The sequence below is a fragment of the Mastigoproctus giganteus genome, chromosome 9 (assembly GCF_048544385.1).
Source record: "Mastigoproctus giganteus isolate SK-2022 chromosome 9, ASM4854438v1, whole genome shotgun sequence".
Classification (NCBI taxonomy): Eukaryota; Metazoa; Arthropoda; class Arachnida; order Uropygi; family Thelyphonidae; genus Mastigoproctus; species Mastigoproctus giganteus.
Genome location: NC_143583.1, coordinates 175,051,545 through 175,074,771, shown reverse-complemented (window position 1 = coordinate 175,074,771; position 23,227 = coordinate 175,051,545). Strand labels below are relative to the sequence as shown.

Below are 23,227 nucleotides of genomic sequence, written 5' to 3'. Positions count from 1 at the left end.
TAAATGATAGTGATAATATTGGCCTTTGAGAATATGCTTTGTATAACTCATGATTTAGCAGGTTAATTAATTTTGAAAATTGTAGATTGGCATTTATCTAAATTTATTAATGTTGATTGTTTGTAGCTCTTTCGAGATGACATCCACTATCTTTTAGAAATGGACAAATTGTGGCAGAAAAGAAAATGCCCTGTGTGTTTAGATTGGGAAAATTTGCCTGATGCAGGTATTTTATTTAACTAATTGTGATATTTTAATTTTTTTATTCATATTATTACATACTTATACATAAATTCGTGCAATTTTTCAAGGCTGTTGATATTTTTGTAGTGGTCAGTTGGGTTAGGGGCTGTGGTATGACAGCAGTCTTGTAATTAGTGTAACTTAACAGTATGATATGCAGGAATCTTGAAAAGATGAATATGCTTCTTTAAAAGATTGCTAGAATGGATATAATTCTTTCTCACTGTAATTGCAATGGAAGGAAGGATATGGTTAGCAGAGAAATTGGGGGAAGCAAGAGATCATTATGTTGGGAGGAAAAATTATCTCTAAATATTATATTTAGAAATTTTTGATTGTATAAGCAGTTGCTAAGTTGATATTTAGACATTAATATAGCTGAGTATGAAACCAGCATGGATTAAACATTCACAAGAAATCTTTTCATAACAGCTTAGTAAAACAAAGATTATAATTAATGTAAACAGAATGGATGTCTTTTTACTTTCACAATATGGTTAATATAAATCATCCCTTAAATGAGAGAGAGAGAGAGAGAGAGAGAGAGAGAGAGAGAGAGAGAGAGAGAGAGAGAGAGAGAACGCATTTAAGATAATTATATAGTGCAACATTTCTTTCCCCATTAAGCATGCTGCTTGTTGTGTTAGGATAGATCATCCCTCCCATCTTCTTGGGCTTCCTCTACTTCATTTGCCAATTGGTCTCCATTTCTTTACTATTTTTGCCCACCTGTCATTATCCAATCCTATTTATGTTTTCCCCATTCTTTTTTCTATTACCATTCATTAATAGGGTGTATTTTACATTGTTTCCTTATTTCCTAACTTTTAACTTTATCTTTTAGCATTTAATTAATTTTCTTAGTATTTTCATTTATTTTATTTTTGTGGCTGTACCTCGTCTCAGCTGGCTCTGTTATGAAGAGCATTAAATAAATTATCTACGTAAGGATTATCTACATAAATAAATTATATACATAGTTGTATCTTAAATGATTCAGTTCAGTCATTATCAGGCACCTCCGTAGCGAGGTGGGAAGGAGCAGCAGTGCGTAGCACACGCTTCTTGATTAGACTGGGGGTCCGAGCCCGTCACCACCAAATGCAGAGGATGCAGGAAGGTCAGGGAATGACCACTGCATATTCCCAGAGCAATATGTCCTTAGTTGCTAATGCTCCTAAAAAAAAAAAAAAAATAACAAAATCAAATCAATCATTATCATGTTCCTACATATCTCAATTTGGATCATATTAATTTTGATCCCACTATGTTTTTAGGCTGTGCTGCTGCTGTAACAGAAAGAAGGAAGACACCTGTATTAAATTATGGATTTGCTGAAATTGGACCATTGTTCAGTCATCAAGAAGGAAATGGGCCAAAGGCCATTCATGAAAGGATGGTGGCTGAGTATGGCAACAGTGCACCTTCAGAGTACCAGGTGAAATTCTGGTCAAAACAATTCAGGTGGGGTAGAGGATCCAATATAGATGATCCACATCCAGGAAGGCCTATGACAGCAACCACTCCAGAAATGTGCCAAGCTGTGGAAACCCTTGTGCTGACTTTTAAAGGTGTCCCAAGTCTCTAGGGAATGTGACATATCTGAGGGAACAGCTATAACCATCCTCCCTGAACATGTGGGGGATGACTAAGGTTAGTGCAAGGTGGGTCTCCAGATTTCTGACCCCATTAATTTTTTTTGTTGTTTTTTTTTACAAGAGTCACATTATTATGACCACCTACCTAGTAAAAAAGAATACGTGCCTTTCCTAGCATTCACCAGGGCGCCTCCGTAGCCAGGTGGGAAGGAGCAGCAGTGCATATCACACGCTTCTTGATTAGACCGGGGTTCTAGCCTGTCACCACCAAATATGGAGGACGCGGAAAGGTCAGGGAATGACCACCGCATATTCCTGGAGCAATATGACCTTAGTTGCTAATGCTCCTAAAAAAAACCAAATAACATAGCATTCACCACAGCCAGCCGCCGTGGGAGGGACTCAGTAAGTCTGTAGAGGTTGCTACAAGTATCTGTCACCGTGCAGAAATGCAGTGCACCCCGGAGTTCCTGTAGGTTCCTTGGTAGAGGATCCATCCCTCTGATGTGTTGATTGAGGTGGTCCCATAAATTTTCAATTGGGTTAAGATCCGAGGAATTCAGTGGGCAAGGGAGTAGCTTGAAGTCTTCATCGTGCTGCTCAAACGACTCGCGAACAATTCTGGTGACATGGCATGTCTTGCTGACAGATACCTTCGCCCCCAGGAAACACAGTCAACATGTATGGGTTTACCTGATTGCCGACAATCGATAGATAACCATTTGCATTCAGGGTGCCCTCCAGATGTATCAGTGGATCCAAGCCATGCCATGAAAACATTCCCCAGACCATAACGCCACCTCCACCAGCCTGCCTTCTGTCAACAATCGTGTCCGGGTATCTGTTCTTGGAGGTTTCACACCTAATACGCCACCGTCCATCCACTCAGTGGAGCAGAAACTGTGACTCATCGGACAAGGCCACCCGTTGCCACTTGGCCAGGGTCCAGTGTCAGTACTGCTGACACTTCACCCTGGCCATGCTGACACGATCGTTTGCAATGAACGGCCATCAGCATGGGTGCTGTCACCAAGCGTCTGCTTCGGAGCCCAATGCGCAACAGGGTTCGCTGCACCGTCATTTTGGAGACCTTTCTGGTGGCGCCATGGTTCATTTGAGCAACAGTAGTGTTCTGATCAGTCCTGACCAACCGTTTCAGCTGACGTTCACCTCTGGGATCAATGGCACATGGAGCTTCACAGTTGGCATGTCAGGTCATCAAAACTGTCCCATTTGTCCAGTTTTGATACACTTTTACCACTGCAGCACATTAGCATTTCACAAAGTCTACAGTTTCAGAAATGCTGGCTCGATGGCCAATGATCATGCCTTTTTACCAGGTCTGATAGGTTGTGTGCATTGCCCATGACAGGCTGTTACTGTGTTCTCAGATGCCAAACATCAAGCCTTATGTGCCTGCGGTGTGTGAACTTGACACGTGTGATTTGCTAGGCGTGTGTGACGTATGCATTGGGGGGGGGTCATAATATTGTGATGGGACCCTGTAATTGCTAAGTCTTTATTTGCCCACCTTCTTGCTGTGCCTCTAATCACCAATCTCTAAGCCTTGTAGTGCTTTCTGATCTCTGGAAATATCTACAGGCTCCTTCTCTAGTTCTTCTGTTTCCACATCATTTCCCTCCAACCTTTTCTCATTGGTGACACTTTTAACAATGCTTTTGTTTTTTAATAAGTGACACACTAATTTTCTCTGTTGTTATCAACCCCTGATCAATCATATTCTCTGAGTTCCTGATTTAGAACAGTTTTAAATATTTAATCTTTCAAAATACTCTCCCAAGCAAGGCCAATTTTTATACTACTACTTTTAAATTCAGGAACATCATGATCTGAGGACAGCAAAGATAAAAGTAGCTCACATCTGTAGTTTAGCTTAAAATTATAAATGATTTCTTGATCAAAGGGCTGGATTAATGCTGTGGTATTTTTTGGTAAATACTTAGTCCTAATCTTTCCATCTTTGAATATGAGACTGACAGCAGGTGGGTGTGCTAGACAGTTATCTAAAAACAGTAATGTGCTTTTGGTTCGAGGTGTTATCCTCCCCCAAATGCCGTTGCACTGAAGGTACAAATGTTTTGTGGAACCAGATCAAAAATAAATTTGCAGTCATCCATGCTTTTGAGCTGCTCATGTATTCTATAAGGAGATGTATTTGTTTGCTGGATTTAAAGCATTCCGGATTCTCACTTTTCCCGATTACCACAGGTCACAACTTATTGGTTCCTGTTTTTTTTTTTTTTTTTTTTTTTTCAAACACCCTACTTACCTTCAAACCTGCTTTGTTCGGAGTTTATTTCAAGTCCAAAGACTCTTATAACGTTCTATAAAACAATGTTGACTGATCACTAGACTTCGAATTACTGTCTGGGTACGAGGGTAGCCTGTGCGGACGAAGCTCTTTGAAGCTCTTGGAACAGAAGTTTTCCTGATTTATTTTCTGATTTATTAGCTTAAATTGTCATATTAACTTATTTCTAGAGTAGCTTTATATTCCTAGTTACGATACTTAGTTTAAAGTTTAACTTAGACAGAGATTTTGTAGGTATTACTTAGTATCGGTAACGGTATCAAATCCACGTGTTAAGTGAAATACCACCACTTTGCTTATTGGAGGCTTGAAGTGGTGAAACCCATGTTTAGTCTCTAGAGCAAAGTTTCCGGCATCCCCTTCCCCCCATACTTCTCCTTCAACCCATGCATGGTACTAAGTACTATAGGTTTTGATACCTTTCATGTTTGGGGTTTTCATAAAAAAAAAAAAAAAAAAAAAAAAAGTACCATTCGTGAATTCCCGCCATTTTTACATGATAGCATAACCTTAGTGTAGTACAGTGCATAATATAATATTGTCAATTAATCAGTAAATCTATTAATCTTGATAAACTTTATTGTCAATTAAATTGTACTTTTAACTCTATATATATATATATATATATATATATATATATATATATATATATATATATATATATATATATATATATATATATATAACGACTTAATCGTAACAAATAATTAATACATATAACTGTTTTGGGATATAACTTAAGGATTTAATTTTGTCTTGAAATTTTATTGAATTAAATCGGAATCATGACTCAGACCAGAGCAGCAAAGCAAAAGGCTCAAGCTAATGAGAGTGCTGTGGTTCAGGGGAGAACTGAGGGGGGCAGTTGCCCTCTGAATCACAGTCTTTTAAAATGCACTGTTTGCTTGATGTTTGCGGAGCAGTCGGGTACGGGACATGATACTGCCAAGGGGGATGTCTTTGTGTGTGCACGATGTAAGGAGTGCAAGGAAATCAGGCGAAAACTCAGCGTTGTTATGGGCCTTTATGAGAGCTTGAAGGACAGGGTGGATGCCCTCGAAGAAAATAAATTGAGGGGCCCATCAAGCTCTCAGCCACCCACATCAACGCCAGAGCTTGCACTTGGTCATCAGGCAACACAGAGGCAGCCCCCTAGGCAGAATGCGCTGGTCCCACAGGAACTAGTAGTTGTTGGTGACTCTATTGTCAGGGAAGCGGGGAACATGCTTTGCAAAAAGGATAGGTGGAATAGGACCAGGGTATGTCTGCCAGGGGCAAAGGTTGATGACGTTGTAGAGCGGATATCATCTTTTAAGGGCACAAAAGGTGATATAGTTGTACACGTTGGCACTAATGATATTAAGAGTAGGAGACCGGCAGAATTACGTAGCAAGTACAGGTCGTTGAAAAAAAGCCGTGATTTAGGGTTGAATTTGAAAGTGTCTGCAATTCTGCCCAGACACGATAGGAGGGAGTATATGATGAGAGCCTTGTCGATCAATTCGGCCCTGGAAAGATTGTGCAAGGCTCAAGGGGTAGAATTTTTTTCAGCCTGGACTGTACTTGTTAACAGGAGAGATTGCTTCTACAGGGATGGGATACACTTAAATAGAAAGGGTGCAAGAATTTTTGCTGATGCTGTCGAGGCAGAGTTAGGTGGGTCGGAAAACTGCTAGTTGGGGGGGGATACAAGGACTAATAGATTAACAGTAGCCACTGGCAGAGCTGGAAGTGATTCTTGCACTGCTTCTATTGAAATGAGCAGAAGCCTGAAAAACAAGATGCAGGATATTTCAGAGACTGCTGGGAGTCATTGCGGTACAAGTAAACACATGGGTTGTGTTAGGGTAGCCAAGAATAGAAACAGGTGCATGTATACCTGCGTGTACACCAATGCTAGGAGTTTGGTAAATAAATTTGATGAATTTGAGGTATTGCTCAAAACATCAAAGGCAGATATTGTTGGGATATCAGAGACGTGGTGTCACCCAGATATAAGGAATGCGGAACTGGAATTTGGGGAATACAATGTGTATAGAAAGGATAGACAGGACAGGAGGGGAGGAGGGGTTATGCTATTAGTTAAGAAACACACAAAGTCCAAGGAAGTGAAGCCAGTCGACATCGATGGACAGGGCAGTGTCGAGTCAGTTTGGTGTGACATAAGCATAGGGAAATCAAAATTGAGAGTAGGAGTGTGCTATAGGCCTAATGACTCTGATGAGTATAATAAGATATTGTACAGGGAAATAGAGTGGGCCAGTAAATCAGAGAGTCTTATAATGGGGGATTTTAATTTCCCAGATATTGACTGTAATTTGTGGGTTGGTCACTCGCACACTAGCAAGGCTTTTGTGGATTTATTGGATGATTGTTTTCTACATCAGCATGTTCGTGAGGCAACAAGAGGGAGCAATACTCTTGATCTGATTAGCAGTAGTGATTCTTCATGCATTAAGAATCTGCAGATAAATGAACCACTAGGTGGCAGTGATCACAGTGTGTTGAAGTGGGATTTACTCAAGGAGGTAACTACCATCAGAGGTAAAGGGAAGGGTTTTTGTTTTCGTAAAGGTGACTATGATGGTCTGAGACAGTATTTAAATTCTATACAGTGGGACCAACTGATGATGTTACCAACAGCAAACTCAAAATGGGAAGCATTCAAGGAACTAATCTTGGAGGCTACCAGGCTTTACATACCAACTAAGAAATATTGCTCAAGGTTTAGGCCTAAATGGTTGTCAGATGAACTAATGAGACATGTGGCAGAGAAGAAAAATGCATGGGATACATACAAATTAATGGGTGACATGGAAGCCTATGATAGATATAAGTTGGTCTGTAACCACAAAGGAGATTAGGCAGGCAAAGGCAGACTACAAAAAATTCTTGGCAAAGGATGCAAAGAAAAACAGAAAAGAGTTCTTTACCTATTTAAACTCAAGAAGGAAAGGGATGAATCAGATTGGTCCACTGGATATTGATGGTTCAACAGTTGAGGATCCTGCTCAAGTGGCTAACAATCTAAACGAATATTTTGCATCTACATTCACGCATGAGGAGTTATTCAGGAAGGAGAATGATGTAGGTAAAGTAAACATTGGCAGTGAGCTGGATGATTTTGTAATAACTGAGAGGAAAGTGGAGGAGAGATTGTTGAGGATAAACATAAAAAAGGCACCTGGGGTGGATGGGATCTATCCAGTTATATTAAAGGAGGCAGCAAAGGAGGTAAGCAAACCCCTAGCCATAATTATGAGAGCTTCTTTGGACTCAGGGGAGGTACCCATGGACTGGGGATGTGCAAATGTAACCCAAATTCACAAAGGAGGATCAAAGGCTGACACAAGTAATTATAAACCTGTTAGTTTAACTTCTGTTCCAGGTAAATTAATGGAGGCACTGGTTAAAGAAGCACTGCAGGATCATCTAGACAAGAATTCAGTTATAGCTCAGACGCAGCATGGTTTTGTTAAGGGGAAGTCTTGCCTGATCAATTTGATTGGATACTATGATGCAGTCACAAAAGAACTGAATACAGGGAATAACTTTGATATTATATACTTGGATCTTAGAAAGGCTTTTGATACTGTTGCACATGGATGACTGCTGCACAAGGAGCAGTGTGGCATTGGAGGCAAATTGCTGCTATGGATAAAGGGGTGGTTGAGGGGGAGAAGACAGAGTGGTAATCAATGGACACTGCTCATCGTGGACTAATGTTATTAGTGGAGTTCCTCAGGGTTCAGTGTTGGGTCCGTTGTTGTTTTCGGTGTTTATGAATGATATTGATGATGGTATATCAAGTTTAATGTCCAAGTTTGCAGATGATACAAAGGTTGGAAGGGTTTTTAAGGACACCACTGACGCTATGCTGCTGCAACAGGATCTGGAAAGGTTGAACAGATGGACTGAGAGGTGGCAAATGAAGTTTAACATTGACAAATGTAAAGTACTACATATGGGAAACAGTAACTCCAGAGCAACGTATGAACTCTGCGGTACTACACTGACAGTGGTGGAGAATGAAAAGGACCTGGGGGTAATTGTGCCGGCAGATATGAAGTTCTCTGAGCAGTGCAGACGAGCTGCAAGAGTAGCTCATGGTGTCTTGTCAATGATATACAGGAATTTTTCTAGCAGGGATAAGGAGGTGATTATTCCCTTGTATAAGGCAATGGTTAGGCCACATCTTGAGTACAGTATACAGGTCTGGAGGCCTCATTTCAAGAAGGATGTAGAGCTGCTGGAATGGGTACAGAGAAGGGCAACAAGATTAGTGAATGGAACAAAGGGTTGCTCTTACGAAGAAAGGCTTAAGTTTTGCAAATTAGTCTGGAGACTAGGCACCAGCGAGGTGATCTGATAGAGGTGTATAGGGCTTTGAATGGTTTGAGCATGCTCAGTGCCAATGGGATTCTTCATCTTGCTCAGAATAATCAGCTCAGAGGGCATAAATTCAAATTGAGGAAGGACGGATGTCGGATAGATGTGCGGAAATTTGCCTTTGGCCAGCGGGTGGTTGGTTGGTGGAACCGACTTCCATCACTTGTTGTTGAAGTTGATAGCCTAAACAAATTTAAGGCTCAACTGGACAGGTATTTCGAGCGAACGGAGGGGTGAAATGGGAGTGGTGTGTTTTTTTGTTTTTTTTTTTTTTGGCTGACGCTGAATAAGCTTGCTTTCTTGCATTATATGCCTCTGCTAATGCTAATTATATGCAGTTGCATATGTGTGCATGTAATAAAAATATTACAAGCATTACTATATATTCCTTAACTTGATTGCGAAACTATATAACAAGTAGTTCCGTGATCAAGTTATAAATTAGCATGGGGTAGTATTTCACTCAGCGTGGGAGAATTTCTCAAATCCTCATGGGAAACATTTTGTAAGATCATAGTCTTACATAAAGTTGATGTTATGTTTATATATATATATATATATATATATATATATATACACACACTTTTATTTGTTGTTTTAGAAAGGAAGAATATGGTAGAAGAAAGAGTTGGCTTGGGTTTAGGAGAGATAATCAGCAGAGTCCTTGTAATTTCGGAAAATGGAAAGAAAATATGTTTATTTCTGGTTGTTGAGGGAACGCCACCTGCAGAGAGTTGATAATAGAGGCGGCATTGAAGGGAAAAGGAAATAAGTACTTTGAGAGTAAACTGCGCCATACGTTGTAAACACAAGAATTATAACCACTGGGCCAAATAATACCATCTGTGGACCTTCAAGCAAGGGAAGTAGTAGATAGTATATGAAAATAGTGAAAATGAGACAAAAGAGACCCAGCAATTTCATATCATAAGGAAAGATGTGGAAATCCCTATTACAGTATCAGAGAGTGGAAATCCCTATTACAGTATCAGAGAGTGGAAATCTGATAGATGGAAAGGTCTCCAATCTTAGTTCTAGAGTTGTAGGAGGACAGTGGTACTGCATCAAAAATGACGGATAAAGGGGTCCACTTATGAGCCTTGCCCAGCAAGTGGTGGAGATAGAAAACAACGAATAATTCCATTGGAAAAAGGTCTAGGAAAGTAAGGGCAATGTGCAAATTGAGAAAATAGTGCCAGCAAATGAAAAGAAAGGGGGGAAAAAATAAATAAACAAAATAAAGACATAAATACTCCACAGTTGTAATACTATATTGCTATTCGTTCTTTTGCTCTTGACTACAACAGATGAAATGTTTTCGTTAAATATGCCAAAAATTAAATCTGTTACAAAACGTCGTATGGAATCATGGAAAAGATTTTATTACGAATGTCGTTATTGTGTTCTGTTTTGTTTGTGAAAGAACGTTCCATGCAAAGAAAAATTCCAGATTGACCAACAACAAATTTCCAGAGCGATCACTTTTAACCAAGCCATGCACTTTAAAAGAAGAGAAAAGTGATTTTCAAAGGATTTGTCTTGCCCAGCAGTATCCTTTTCAATAAGTTAAATAATCAAGCCTTCAAACAATTTTTGAAAAAAGTGTTGCAAAAATCAAAGTATTCCAGACAAATTTACCTTGAGAAAAAATTACCTTAATGCTATATATGATAACATTATTCTTGAAATTTGTGTCAAGATATTAGAGAAATTTTGGATGTCCTTTGGTGAAACGGGCATTTTGGATGTCCGTTGATGAAACCACAGACATTTGTGGCTGCTATATTGCACATTCCATATGTGGAAAGTTAGATGCAGAACCATCAGTCTTTTTTACTTGTTTGTAAAGCCCTTGAAAAAGTGAATTACTCTATAATAGCAAGATTTTGTAATGATTTGCAATTATGACGTGAATCGACCTACAGCAAAGGAGTTTTTTGTTAGTGATGCTGCTTCATATACAGTAAAAGATGCTTCTGTGTTAAAAGTTTTCTATCCAAATCTGATCCATGAATCAGATTTGGATAGAAAACTTGTAACACAGAAGTAACATGGATGTTACTTGCTTAGCCCATGGCTTACATATGTTGGCAGAGGCCATTTGGGAAAATTTGGTGATACTAGCAAACTTCTATTATAAAAAAGATTTTGTCAAAAACACCTTTAAGAATAGCAACTTAGTTACTCTCCCATCTGATCCTGTTCTCACAAGATAGGGAACATGGTTACAAGCAGGATTTTTTTTTTATGCTAAAAATTTTGATTCTATAAAAGAATTTTGATCCCTTGGGTAGTACACATTCAGCGGATATTGGTAGTGCTAGGGCAATGCTTTCTGATTCTTTGGCTATAAAACATTTATTGTTAACCCAGACCCATTCCAGCTGGTTACCTAGTCATATAACCAAACTTGAAACGTGGGGAATTTCTTTGAGTAGTGCACATGGAGAGATGAAAAGGGTTGAATTGCAAATTCAGCTATGCTTGGAGGGATAGGAGAAGGAATAAGAAGAAAATACAATAACACTTTAGAAAATAACTCAGGATTTCACACTTTAAAGAAAACGGATAAATTTATAAATGGGAAAGGAAATTAACTTTCGTTTGAAGTAGAGGTTTCAAAGGTTCACATTTTTAAATACTTCCCTGGAAGTAGCAAGGTCATTCTTTGTGTAAAAAATGATCTCGGACGTTAAATGCCACATATTGGATCACTTTGAGAAATATATTGTGTATTGTAACAAAAATTACTCCAGGTGTGAGTTTGAAAGGTAATTTTTAAAAAAATATGGTAACACTTTTCATAAATGGTTTTATTACTTTATTATAATGAATACAAAGAAATTGTGGTACAATTAATTGTAATAAATGTAAAAATAATACATTATCATCAGCCATTTTCAATCCACTACAGGATGAAGGCCTCACTAGCAACTTTCGAGTCCTTCTGTTTTGTGCAATGGCCATCCACTTGCTACCCATGAACTCACGAATTTCATCTGTCTATCTCTGTCGTTGTCTTCCAGGTCTTCATCTAGCTCCTCTTGGGTACCATTTTGTTATTTTCTTAATTCATCTGTCATGTCTTCAAGCTTATGTGTCCTGCCCAAGACCATTTCAGTTCTTTAGTTTTGATCAGGATGTCCTTTACTTGAGTATGCTGCCTAATACAAAGGGTACTAGGAAAGTTTTGCAATATGACGCAACAATGAATCACAGGAAGCTGCTTGTTGCTGCATGTTGAGACATGTTCATACGTGCATAGTAGCCGCTGCGCCAAGTCGATGGGCTCAGTTATTCATTAGTAGTGAGAGTGTAAAGTGCTTGCGATGGCATCGTGGTCACGAAACGAGATAAGGACAGTTTTGCGGTATAATTTCGTGCGTGGTTTAACCATAGACCAGTGCTTAGAAGAAATGACTCTTGCACTAGATGATGATTGTCCACATCGTACAACGATATTCAGGTGGTATAGAGAATTCCAAAGGTGAAATTTCACTCTGTAGGATTCTGAGAGGCCGGGAAGGCCACGAACGTCAGTTACGGAGGAAGACGTTACTGCTGTGAGGAAAATGCCTGACGAAAACAGGCGAGTGACCTACCAACAGATAGAGGATACTTTGGGCCTAAATGCACCAGCAATTCGTTCGATTCTGCAAGATCATTTGCACGTGAAGAAACTTTGTTCTCTCTGCGTGCCGCATCAACTGACTGAAGAGCAGATGACACGACGTGTGACTTGGTGCCGGGAGATGTTAAAAAAGTTTGATAAGGGACAATCTCGGTATGTGAACAACATCGTGACAGGTGACGAGACTTGGCTGTACTATTACGATCTGCCGACCAAGGCTCAAAACAAAGTTTGGGTCTTTGATGATGACGACACACCCGTAATTGTCAGAAAATCCCGATCTGTAAAGAAGAAAATGATAGCTGTATTTTTCAAATCGAGTGGAATTGTGGAACGTGTCGTTTTGGACACGCAGAAGACAGTCACAGCTAAGTGGTATACTGAACAATGCCTGCCTAAAGTTATTGGATCTATGAAGAACCTGCGGCCAAAGTCAAGAATGGACACCTGGTACCTCCATCATGATAATGCTGCAGCTAACCGCGCCAAAGCCTGCACCGAATATTTGACCACGACAGGACTGAAACTTCTCAAGCACCCTCCCTACAGTCCAGACCATGCTCCCTGCGACTTTGCACTGTTCCCGCATGTGAAAATGAAGCTAAAAGGGAGGCGGTTTTCCAGTGATGAGGACCTTCTACGGGCTTGGGACAACGAGTGTGCTTTATTCCCTAGTGAAACTTGGCAGAACTGGTTTAAAGATTGGTTTCGGAGGATGGAGAGGTGTATTGAATGTAGAGGAAATTACTTTGAAAAAATTAAATAAACAAAGCTGTATTGCAAAACTTTCCTAGTACCCTTTGTACATGTTTCTCTTCTTATCTAACAGTCTGATTCCTAATAAAATTCCTTTCATTCTTCACTGTGTAGTTCTCAGCTTCTCTTTCCTTCTTTTGGTGAGTACCCAAGTTTCACTTCCATAAGTCATGGTGGGGAGTATGCGTGGGTTCATTATTTTACATTTTAAACAAATTGGAATATTGCTCCTCAGTATGTGACTATATTTCCCGAATGCTATCCAACCAAAATTTATTCTTCTCTTGACTTCCAGCCATTTATCATTATTACAGCTAATGACTTGTCCCAGATAAGTATATCTCTACCTTTTCAATTACATCTCCTTCAATGATTATATTCCTCTCTGTGGCATGCTTCTCTTTCCTTCTCTCAGCTTCTCTTTCCTTCTTTTGGTGAGTACCCAAGCTTCACTTCCATAAGTCATGGTGGGGAGTATGCATTGGTTCATTATTTTACGTTTTAGACAAATTGGAATATTGCTCCTCAGTATGTGACTATACTGAGGAGTATAGTCACATACTGAGGAGCAATATTCCATCATTACTTTTCATCATTACTTTTGTTTTAGCCATATTCATCTTTAGTCCGAAATCCTTACTAACTTTGCATAACTGATTAAGATTTTCCTCTAATTTTTTGGGATCATGGCTTTGATCACAATGTCAACTGCAAATTGTAAATGGTTTAGGTACTCTTCATTCATATTGACTCCTTTCTGCGACCAGTCTAATCTTCTGAAAACTTCCTCAAGGGCAGCGGTAAACAGCCTCGGAGATAGTGTCTCCTTGTCGAACTCGTTTCTCAATTTTAAATTTGCTACTGTCTTTGTCTAGTCTAATAAAGGAAGTAGCATTCTCATATATTTACTTCAAAATCAAAATATATGCGGTGCCTATGCCTTGTCTTTCCAATGCCCGAAACATTGCCTTATGCTGCCTTATGGAGTAAAATGCCTTTTCATAATCCACAAATGCCAGGCATATTGGTGTTCTGTATTCATTTGATTTCTTCATTAGCTGTGATATTATGAGAAGGTGATCCATAGTTGATAATCCTGTCCCAAAACCAGCTTGATCTTTCAGTTGATTCTCATCAAGTATTCTTTCAAATATGTTAGTGATCACCCTTGTGAACAACTTGTAAATATGAGACAACAAGCTAATCTGTCTAATCTAAACAAGCTAATCAGTGAAGAATCTTGCCAGTTTCTGTGTCATGTCTCTTCCTTCCAGTTTTAACAACTCTACAGTAACTTTATCTTCATCTGGAGCTTTCTGATTCTTCATTTTCTTCAAAGCATGTTCTACCTCATCAGGTTTGTCATATGTATTACTAATTTGTGATCCATCTTCCCCACTGCTGACATCATTCCCTCGCTCCTTGTATAATTCTCTATATTAGTCTTCTGCTATTTGAATGATGCCTTCTCTGTTATTTATAAGTACACCATTGCTATTCTTCAGTTTCAGTATTATTTGTCTTTCTGTATTACTGCTCATGGTTGCTGATTTAACTCCTTTGTTTCCCTTAATGCTTGTTCTACTTCTTGTGTTAAATCTTCTTATGTCCTCTCTGAGTCTCTTTCTAATGGTGCTTATAGTGTTTATAATAGTGCAAATATTACATAATAGTGCATTTTTGACCTGTGTTTTAGTTCTTCTTCTTGTGTTAAATCTTCTTATGTCCTCTCTGAGTCTCTTTCTAATGGTGCTTATAGTGTTTATAATAGTGCAAATATTACATAATAGTGCATTTTTGACCTGTGTTTTAGTGCATATAATCCGTTGTCTACTTATTATAATCGTGTAGTTGCTCCTCACAGTAATCTTCACACGTAAATTTTAAGTCACTAGAAATTGTTTTGTACTATCAACATATGATGATTTTGTTTCGCCACTAATTTCTATTTCCCCAATACCACAATGTTTCTGCCAGTGCCAAAGCCATCCATCAGTGGCAAAAAATTCACCATCAAATTTTTAAGTCTTGAAAAAATTTCTCTGCTTGCATCTTCAGAATGTGACCTGTTGGTGGATACCTTAAGCTGCATTTCTGAACAAACCATGTACATAAATGATCATCCACTGCCTCGATTTTGCAGACACTTGATTTCTTCCTTTCTAGTCCTGGGGCGGAGTTGATTGCAGTTGTCACCCCACAACAGATACATACATATCACATATTCTGTTGTTTCCCGTCCTGGAGTTTTGTCTAACTTATCCAAGAAGTAATGTAGTCTTCCTTCTTCAGTCCATCTCCATATTGTTTCCTCCAGAATACCCAATACCTATTTTATTTGTGCTTTCGAGATACCACTTTTTACTCTTTTGATAACAGTCAGCTTTTCCTTGATGGTGTAAGACTTTCTTTTATTTTGCCATAACCCACAAAATCAATTCTAATTTATTTTGAACAATAGTTATGTATGTCTGTAAAGCTCAAAAAATGTAAAAATACATCAAGCAGTCACAAAAACGACAACCAACACATGCAAGTTCTTAAACTATAGATTGCCCTTTTGTGTTTGCAATAATAACTCTTACAAACGCATCCCATACTAATTGCAGTGGCTAAAACAGTGTAGCAGTTAGTTGCCTTTAAGAGTATCAGCAATTTCTGCCACTCAAAGAAAGGGGCTGAGGTAGGCAAGGATATCATTACATGAAAAAACTTGAAATGAGCAGGAATTGCTTTGTTTGATAAACATCCTTTTTTGCTTCTTAACTTGGCATAAGGGTATGTGTCCCTGAGATTTCCGAGAACCCCAGCCCTTTCCTTCCCTCATGAATACTGGGGCATCTGAGTGAGGAAGCACATCCTGCAGCACAAGTTAGGCAGAAGCAACATTAATATTTTTTCTCGAATTTGTTTCAATGGCAGTGTGAGGCAGAAATACCTGCAGTATAAACAATGGTATTGTAACCGGAAAGTAGTGTACATCCTTTATATTTTCCACTTTTATATATCTGTGAATATAGAATTAATAAATTCAAAAAAAAAAAAGTATTTTTAATTCTATATTCACAGTCTGTACAAAACTATAATAATTTAGTTCCATTTTGGTTCATTTTCTGTTCATTAAACCATTCACAAATTCCTGGTATTATTTTATTTCCAATTCAGACATTTTAATCTTCCTGCTGTTATTGCTAATTCATTCTTATTAGTTAAATATTGTAGTTGATTATAGAATTTCAAGGTGTTCCAGGGGTGGTGACTTGCATTCCATCCTCACCTTCTCCTATCCAAATGTCAACCTCGCCTTACAGGGCGAACTGACCCATTTCCGCAGATGAGGCTCTCGTGACCGAGTCACAGCAGTATAACTGTCCCATCACATGCAGAGGAAATGCTGTACCTGGTGTATAAGGTAGCAGTCCCACCACTAGACTTACCCTGCGAATGGCTGGTAACTTATTCGGGGGACATTCTAAATACTCGAATTAAGCCCAAAGGGAAACAACTGGATGGATCTCAAGGATAACGACCTAGGCAATGGATATAGGACTACGATTAGTGAGATTAAAGTAGCAACTTGGAACGTTAGAGGAATAAATCATAAATTAGATGAATTGACATGGAACTTGAAAATAGAAATATTGACATAGCAGTCATTACCGAAACAAAAAAGAACAAAGGATCCAAAGAAATAAGTAATTTCATAATGATATACTCAGGTGTATCAAGTGAAATGTGGGCATCATTGGGAGTTGCCGTTATAATAAAGAAAGAATGGGAAAACAAAATATTAGACTACTCTTGGATATCAACCAGAATATTGAAATTAAGACTAAAAATTCTATCTTATACAATAATTGGCATCTATGCAGCAGTAGAAGGCAACATTGATGAAACCGTAGAATTTTATGATGAATTACAAGAGATCATAGACCAAACTAACAAAAATGAATATCTCACACTAGCAGGAGATTTTATTGCAAGAGTTGGTGCTCAATCAGTAGACAAAGGTATAGGATCAGAAGGCAAACCCATGGTCAACAATAATGGAAGATGCTTGATAGACTTCTGCATTTTTAATAAACTTAAAATTACAAATACTTTTTTTTAGGGTGCCTCTGTAGCCAGGTGGGCAGGAGCAGCAGTGCGTAACATGTGCTTCTTGATTAGACCGGGGTTTGAGCCCGTGACTACCAAATATGGAGGATGCGGAAAGGTCAGGGAATGACCACCGCATATCCCCGGAGCAATATGGCCCTAGTTGTTAATGCTCCTAAAACCAAACAACAAAAACAACAACTTTTTTTTCAGACACAATATCCATAAATTCACATGGGAAGCAAGAAACACAGTCTATAATAGATTATATTATCATTAACAAAAATTTAAATTATAAAATTAGAGACACTAGAGTATTCAGAGGCAGTGAAATTGACAGTGATCACTACCTAGTAGAAAGCAATTTCAAAATAAAAAGAAATTATCTTAATAAAAAGAAGAAAATACTAAGAAATTAAAAATACATTTGTTGGAAGATGAAAGCACTAAATTCCTCTATTAAGTCGATTGAAAGATAAACATCAAATTAGATGAAAGTGATAACATTGAGGAAATCTGGTCAAACATGAAAAAATCAATTCTGGGAGCTGCTGAAGAAAGTCTTGAATAGAAACCTATAAAAAATAAAAATTGGCTAAGAACTTGGAATGAAGAATTGAAACAAACAATCAATGGGGGGGGGGGGGGGGGGGAAAGACCTATAAACTGTTCCTACAAACTAAAGACCTACATCTACACATAAAATATAAAATGCTTAGAGCAGAAGTCAGAAAACTAAGAAGAATCCAAAGAGATTACTGGGACAAATTTGTTAAATCCTTAGAATGTGATATCACGGCCACAGAGAAGAGGTTTTAAAATTTTTTAAGAAATTACAACTAGGCACAAATGATCAAATAAAAACCAACTCCATCTCTCAAGCAGAATGGAAGTAACACTATTCCAAACTGGTATAACCCCGGCACTAGGGAATTGGAAAATGAATCTGTCATAACCAGAGATGAAGAAAATATAATAATGGAAGAACTAGAGTTAATATTACAAAAATCAAAACACCGAAAAAGCCCAGGCATAGACAATTTGAATGTAGAACTATTTAAATATGGTGGCAACTTATTTAAAAAACCCACTACTAAATTATTTAACATCATAAGGCATAAGCAATAGATACCCAAAGATTGGGAAACAGGATAATCATTTTACACAAAAAAAGGTTCCAGAAATAACCCTAACAACTACAGAATGATAACACTGCTATCAACTGCTTCAAAGCTATACTCTAATGTACTAAATAATAAACTGAATAAATACAGTCAACAATTCTTAGAAGAAGAACAATGCGGGTTAAGAAAAGGGAGAAGCACAATAGATGCCGTTTTCTCATTACAACAAATTTTGGAGAAAAGAAGAGAATTCAACCTACCAACATTTCTGCTGTTTATTGATTATGAAAAGGCATATGACAATGTAAACAGGGAAAAACATGACAGATTCTATGTGAAGAAAATATCCCAACCCAACTCCGGAAAGTGATCAAAGCCTATATAAAAATTCAAAAGTCTGCATAAAATATTCTAATGGCCAATTATCAGACCCAATTAACACCAATAAAGGAGTCAAACAAGGATGTGGACTATCACCAAATTTATTTAATATCTATATCAATAAAATTATTAAAGAATGGAAACAAACAATTAACAACGGAATACAGTTGAACAACAGTAATAAAATTCAAACTGTATTATATGCTGATGATCAAGTTATAATTGCAAAATCCATTGTGAACTACAGATAACAGCAAATGAATTAATAAAGTTGGTAAAAAGTATGAAATGAAAATCTCCACCTCAGAAACAAAATCAATGGGATTATGTGGATAAACAGAGTCAAAATTGTTATTGATGGCAAAATAATAGAATAAATGTCAGATTTCACCAGTTTTGGAAATTTAATATCAAATAATGGGAAAGACATCCACATTAAACTACAAAAACAAATAAATAATAAAATGAACAGAACAATTAAATGGCACTTCAGAAAACAAATGACAACTGAAACAAAATTGTGACTGCACATCACATCAAAATCAGCCCTCTTCTACAGCTGTGAGGCTTGGGTCATAAATAAGAAAGATGCACACAAACTAGAAGCAGCACAAATGATATTTTTAAGACCATTATTAGGCTTTACAAGACTAGACCACCAAAGAAATTTAGATTCGTGAGAAATTAAAAGTAGATAACATAGTAAATGACATAAACGGTATCAGAAAAAAATGGATAAGCCACATAGAACGAATGAACTCAGACCGGATCCCAAAATTAGCCTCTAACTATAAACCTACAGGCAAGAGAGATGTGGGTTGACCAAGACCAACCCTCAAGAGCTACAACAGAACAGGTCTTAAAAGACCTAAGCCAGACCAAGTTCATGATGATGATGATGATTATAGAATTTATAAACTTCTTTAGGTTTTTTCTCTTCCGGGCCATGTACGCTTAATGTGTTTAATGTTTTCTTTTGTAGTTTCATTTTTAAGTGTAATATTCTTTCCCGATTCCTGTATGTATATTTTCAATATATTTGTTCTCTGTTTTATTTAATTTATTCATGTATTAAGATCCCTATGCCTTCAGCAGCTTTTTCATTAATATATAATGTCCCACACTCATTATATCCTTCTCTCCCTTCAGATTCAGTCAGTACAGAAATCTTAATTTTTCTTTATTATAATTCTCCTACTATTTCTTCTTCTTCTTTCCCATTGAGAGACCTTAATTCCATGTTCCTACAGAGATTATTCCTTTTTCTTACAGAGTTTTCCTAATCCATTTTTAGTTAATATTCTATTGTCAGTCCAGTTTCTATCCTTTAATTTTATTATTATTATTATTAGCAGCAGTACTAGTTGTAGTGGCATTTGATGCAAGAAAGCAAGGTTATAAAACATCAGCCAAAAGAAAAATGAAATATCTATCTTGCCACCATCCTTCCTCAATTTGAATTTTTGCTCCCTTGTATGCAGTCAGATCAGGAGGAGGAATGCCATCAACATTGAGCAAGCTCAATGTTGATGGAATTCCTCTTCCTGCTCTGACCGCAGTGTTTAAGGCTTTGAATGGCATTCCATTCAAAGCCTTAAACACCGCATTCAGATTACCTTGCAGGTGTCTAGTCCTCACACACTTCAGTTTGCAGAACTGAAGACTTCCTTGTTACAAGCATCCCTTTGTTCCTCTTGCCAATCTCATTGCACTTCTCTGTACTCATTCCAACAGTTCCACGTCTTTCCTAAAATGAGCTTCCAGACCTGTGTGCAGTACTCAAAATGGGGCCTGACCATTGCATTATATAATGGGATAATCACCTCCTTATTCCTTCTAGAAAAATTCCTGTATATTAATTACAAAATGTTGTGAGCTGCCCTGGCAAGCCTGTGCAGAACTTCATATGTCTGAAGTTCTGTATCAATTATCCCTAAGTCCTCCCCCCCACCCCGAGTGTAGTACCACGCAGTTGGTATGTTAATCTTGGATTACTGCTGGCCAGGTGGAGTACCTTGCATTTGTCAATGTTAAACTTCAACTGCCATTTCTCAGTCCATCTGGCAAATTTTTCTAGATCTCATTGCAGTAGCTTACCCTGATTACTGTTGTTAACCACCTTGCCAACTTTTTACTCGCCTGCAAACTTATGCATTAATTCTGAAATACTTTCATCAATATCATTAATAAATATATTAATGAATAATTAAATACGTTACTATGGAAGATGTAGGTGAAATTAGCATTAGTAAAGGCATATGATGCAAGAAAGCAAGCTTATATAGCATCAGCCAAAAAAAATCCCATTTCACCCATCCATTCACTCCAAAAGTTTGTCTAGTTCAGCCTTGAATTTATTTAAGCTGTCGACTTCTACAACGACAGATGGAAATTTGTTCTAGCAATCAACCACCTGCAAATTGTTGAAATCCAAAATTATATCCCAATGAAACTTTTAAATTCAGTTTCTGAGGATGACGGTTTAAATTGTTGGAGGGGGGGAAAAATATATATATATATATATATATATATATATAGAGAGAGAGAGAGAGAGAGAGAGAGAGAGAGAGAGTGTAAAATGAGCAAATTGAATAAATAAATAATCTGTTTTTATTTTCTCTTATCAGCTTCATTCTTTTTGGCAGTAGTCTGGTCTATTTGTGAGTGTGCAAGCTTTTCTGTTATGTATTTTATTGGTATGTACTGTATTAGAGCCTCTGTGATTTTATTGATTCGGCAGGCTGGCATTTTGGTTAATGTATGTCTCCATTTGTTGTGTTAATTTGTATTGCGTTCGAAATGCAATACTGTTCACGGCTGTTGTATCCAGGGGCCATCTGGTGAGATTGAATGCAACAGTCATCTGTTTTTTGTTCCTTTTGTTTTGTTGGTCTTATATCTGTTTTATTTTGTGGTTGGTTTATTGTATCATTTTGGTGATACTTCAAACTTTTTTTGGCTTTGGCATGGTCAAGTGGTGCCAGTCTAAATTTATTATTTATCGGCTTATGATTTTGGCTATATTTGTCCTATATTTAATATTTTTCTAATTTTTTTCATCATGTATTCGCACCCTGTATCTTTCATTTCAGCATCTGTCTTTGTTATTTATTTGTTTCTTTACTCATTTTCCACTTTTTTTTTTTATTAATATGTTGCTTCTATATTTTACACGATGTGTTTTTGGATTTTGCTTATGCAGCCGCTTATGTTCATGTTCATCATTTTCCTTTCCTTTCTTTCTCCTAACTTATTGTTTTTACAGTTTTTTATATACATATATATAATTTATTTTATTTCCCCCAAATCTTGTAGCTGTCTCATTTCAGTCTTGCCATCCCTGCTACAGAGAGTTTTCTATAGCATGATTTCTAATCCAAGGACGAACTGAATACATTAATAATAAATAATTGCCTTCTTATGGGAGGCAGTGGTGCTGGTCGCTTCAAATTTACTGCTCTGGAAGTGGTAAACTGACACTCATTTACGACACTGATTACCCAAGAGCTTTGAAAGGCTTTGTTTGAAAGCTTTTGTCATTTGGATGCCAAGCAGGAAACTTGGCTTATCAGGAGTGGTTCTGCCGTCACTTCTGCCATGCAGTTAAGGTTTACCTCATTAAGTAAACCTCAAGCAAACTTGGTGGAGTAGGCATTGCTGATGCCTGACAGTTCTTGTCATCCAGACAACTTTGATGATTTAGCTGAAGGGATGGAAAAGACAATCTTCTTACCTCCCAATATGACATTGGTCTAACAGCCAATGGTCCACATTATGATTGGTAATTTCAAGCATTACTACCATGAAATCACATTTGCTTTAATGCCATTGATAGAGAAATAAGTCAGTTTTAAGCGAATACTAGAAAAGTTTCAATATCTAGAATGCAGTTGGCAATATTGCAATGGACTGGGATGAAATCGCATACCAGTATATGAATGCTATATAGTGTTGAGGATCACAGGTAGTTGTCCACAACTGCTCTTTTTTCAAAAATGTTTCTTGACACTAATTCAGTTTTGGAAGGATGAACTCTGCACTTGATGAGAAGGATAACTTCATTTCCTGACGTTTAATTTTCTTAACTACTACACAAAGGCATGATGGGACTCATTTATAAAAATATAAAATCGATTTATGCAATTAACTGATCTTTATAGTCAACACGCAGATGAATTACTCTTTTGAGCACTCCAGGTCACATTTTCCAATATGCAAAAGTTTTATTCTTGTGATATGTACTGATGCATTGATATAAGTGAGTATCTATTCATTAGGCACCTCTGTAGCCAGGTGGGAAGGAGTAGCAGTGCGTAACACATGCTTCTTGATTAGACCGGGGTTCGATCCTGCCACCACCAAATACAGAGGATGCGGAAAGGTCAGGGAATGACCACCGCATATTCCCGGAGCAATACGGACTTAGTTGCTAATGCTCCTAAAAAAAAAAAAAAAAAAAAAAAAAAAACCAACCATGTATTCATTAGCTCCAATCTGGGAATGAGATTAGCTTGTTGCTGGTGAAGTTTTTATGGTTCAAGCTAATAAAGAAGTTTTTCTTAATTTTTGCCATTTTATTGACTTAATTGGCATATTAATTTATCCTTCTAGAAGTAGCTTTATATTTCTAATTACGATACTTAGTTTATTTTGAACTTAGATCGAGATTTTGTGG

The 23,227-nt window shown here is 37.6% G+C and overlaps 1 protein-coding gene across 1 annotated transcript in view; it reads left to right on the top strand.

Moving 5' to 3' along the window:
• Uba2 (Ubiquitin-like activating enzyme 2) overlaps positions 1 to 23,227 on the top strand; it is a 368,774-nt gene that overhangs the window by 190,515 nt on the left and 155,032 nt on the right. The window contains exon 9 of the mRNA XM_090382009.1: positions 127 to 226. Within this exon, the coding sequence (XP_090238135.1) occupies positions 127 to 226 (100 nt within the window). The remainder of the gene's footprint in view (positions 1 to 126; positions 227 to 23,227) is intronic.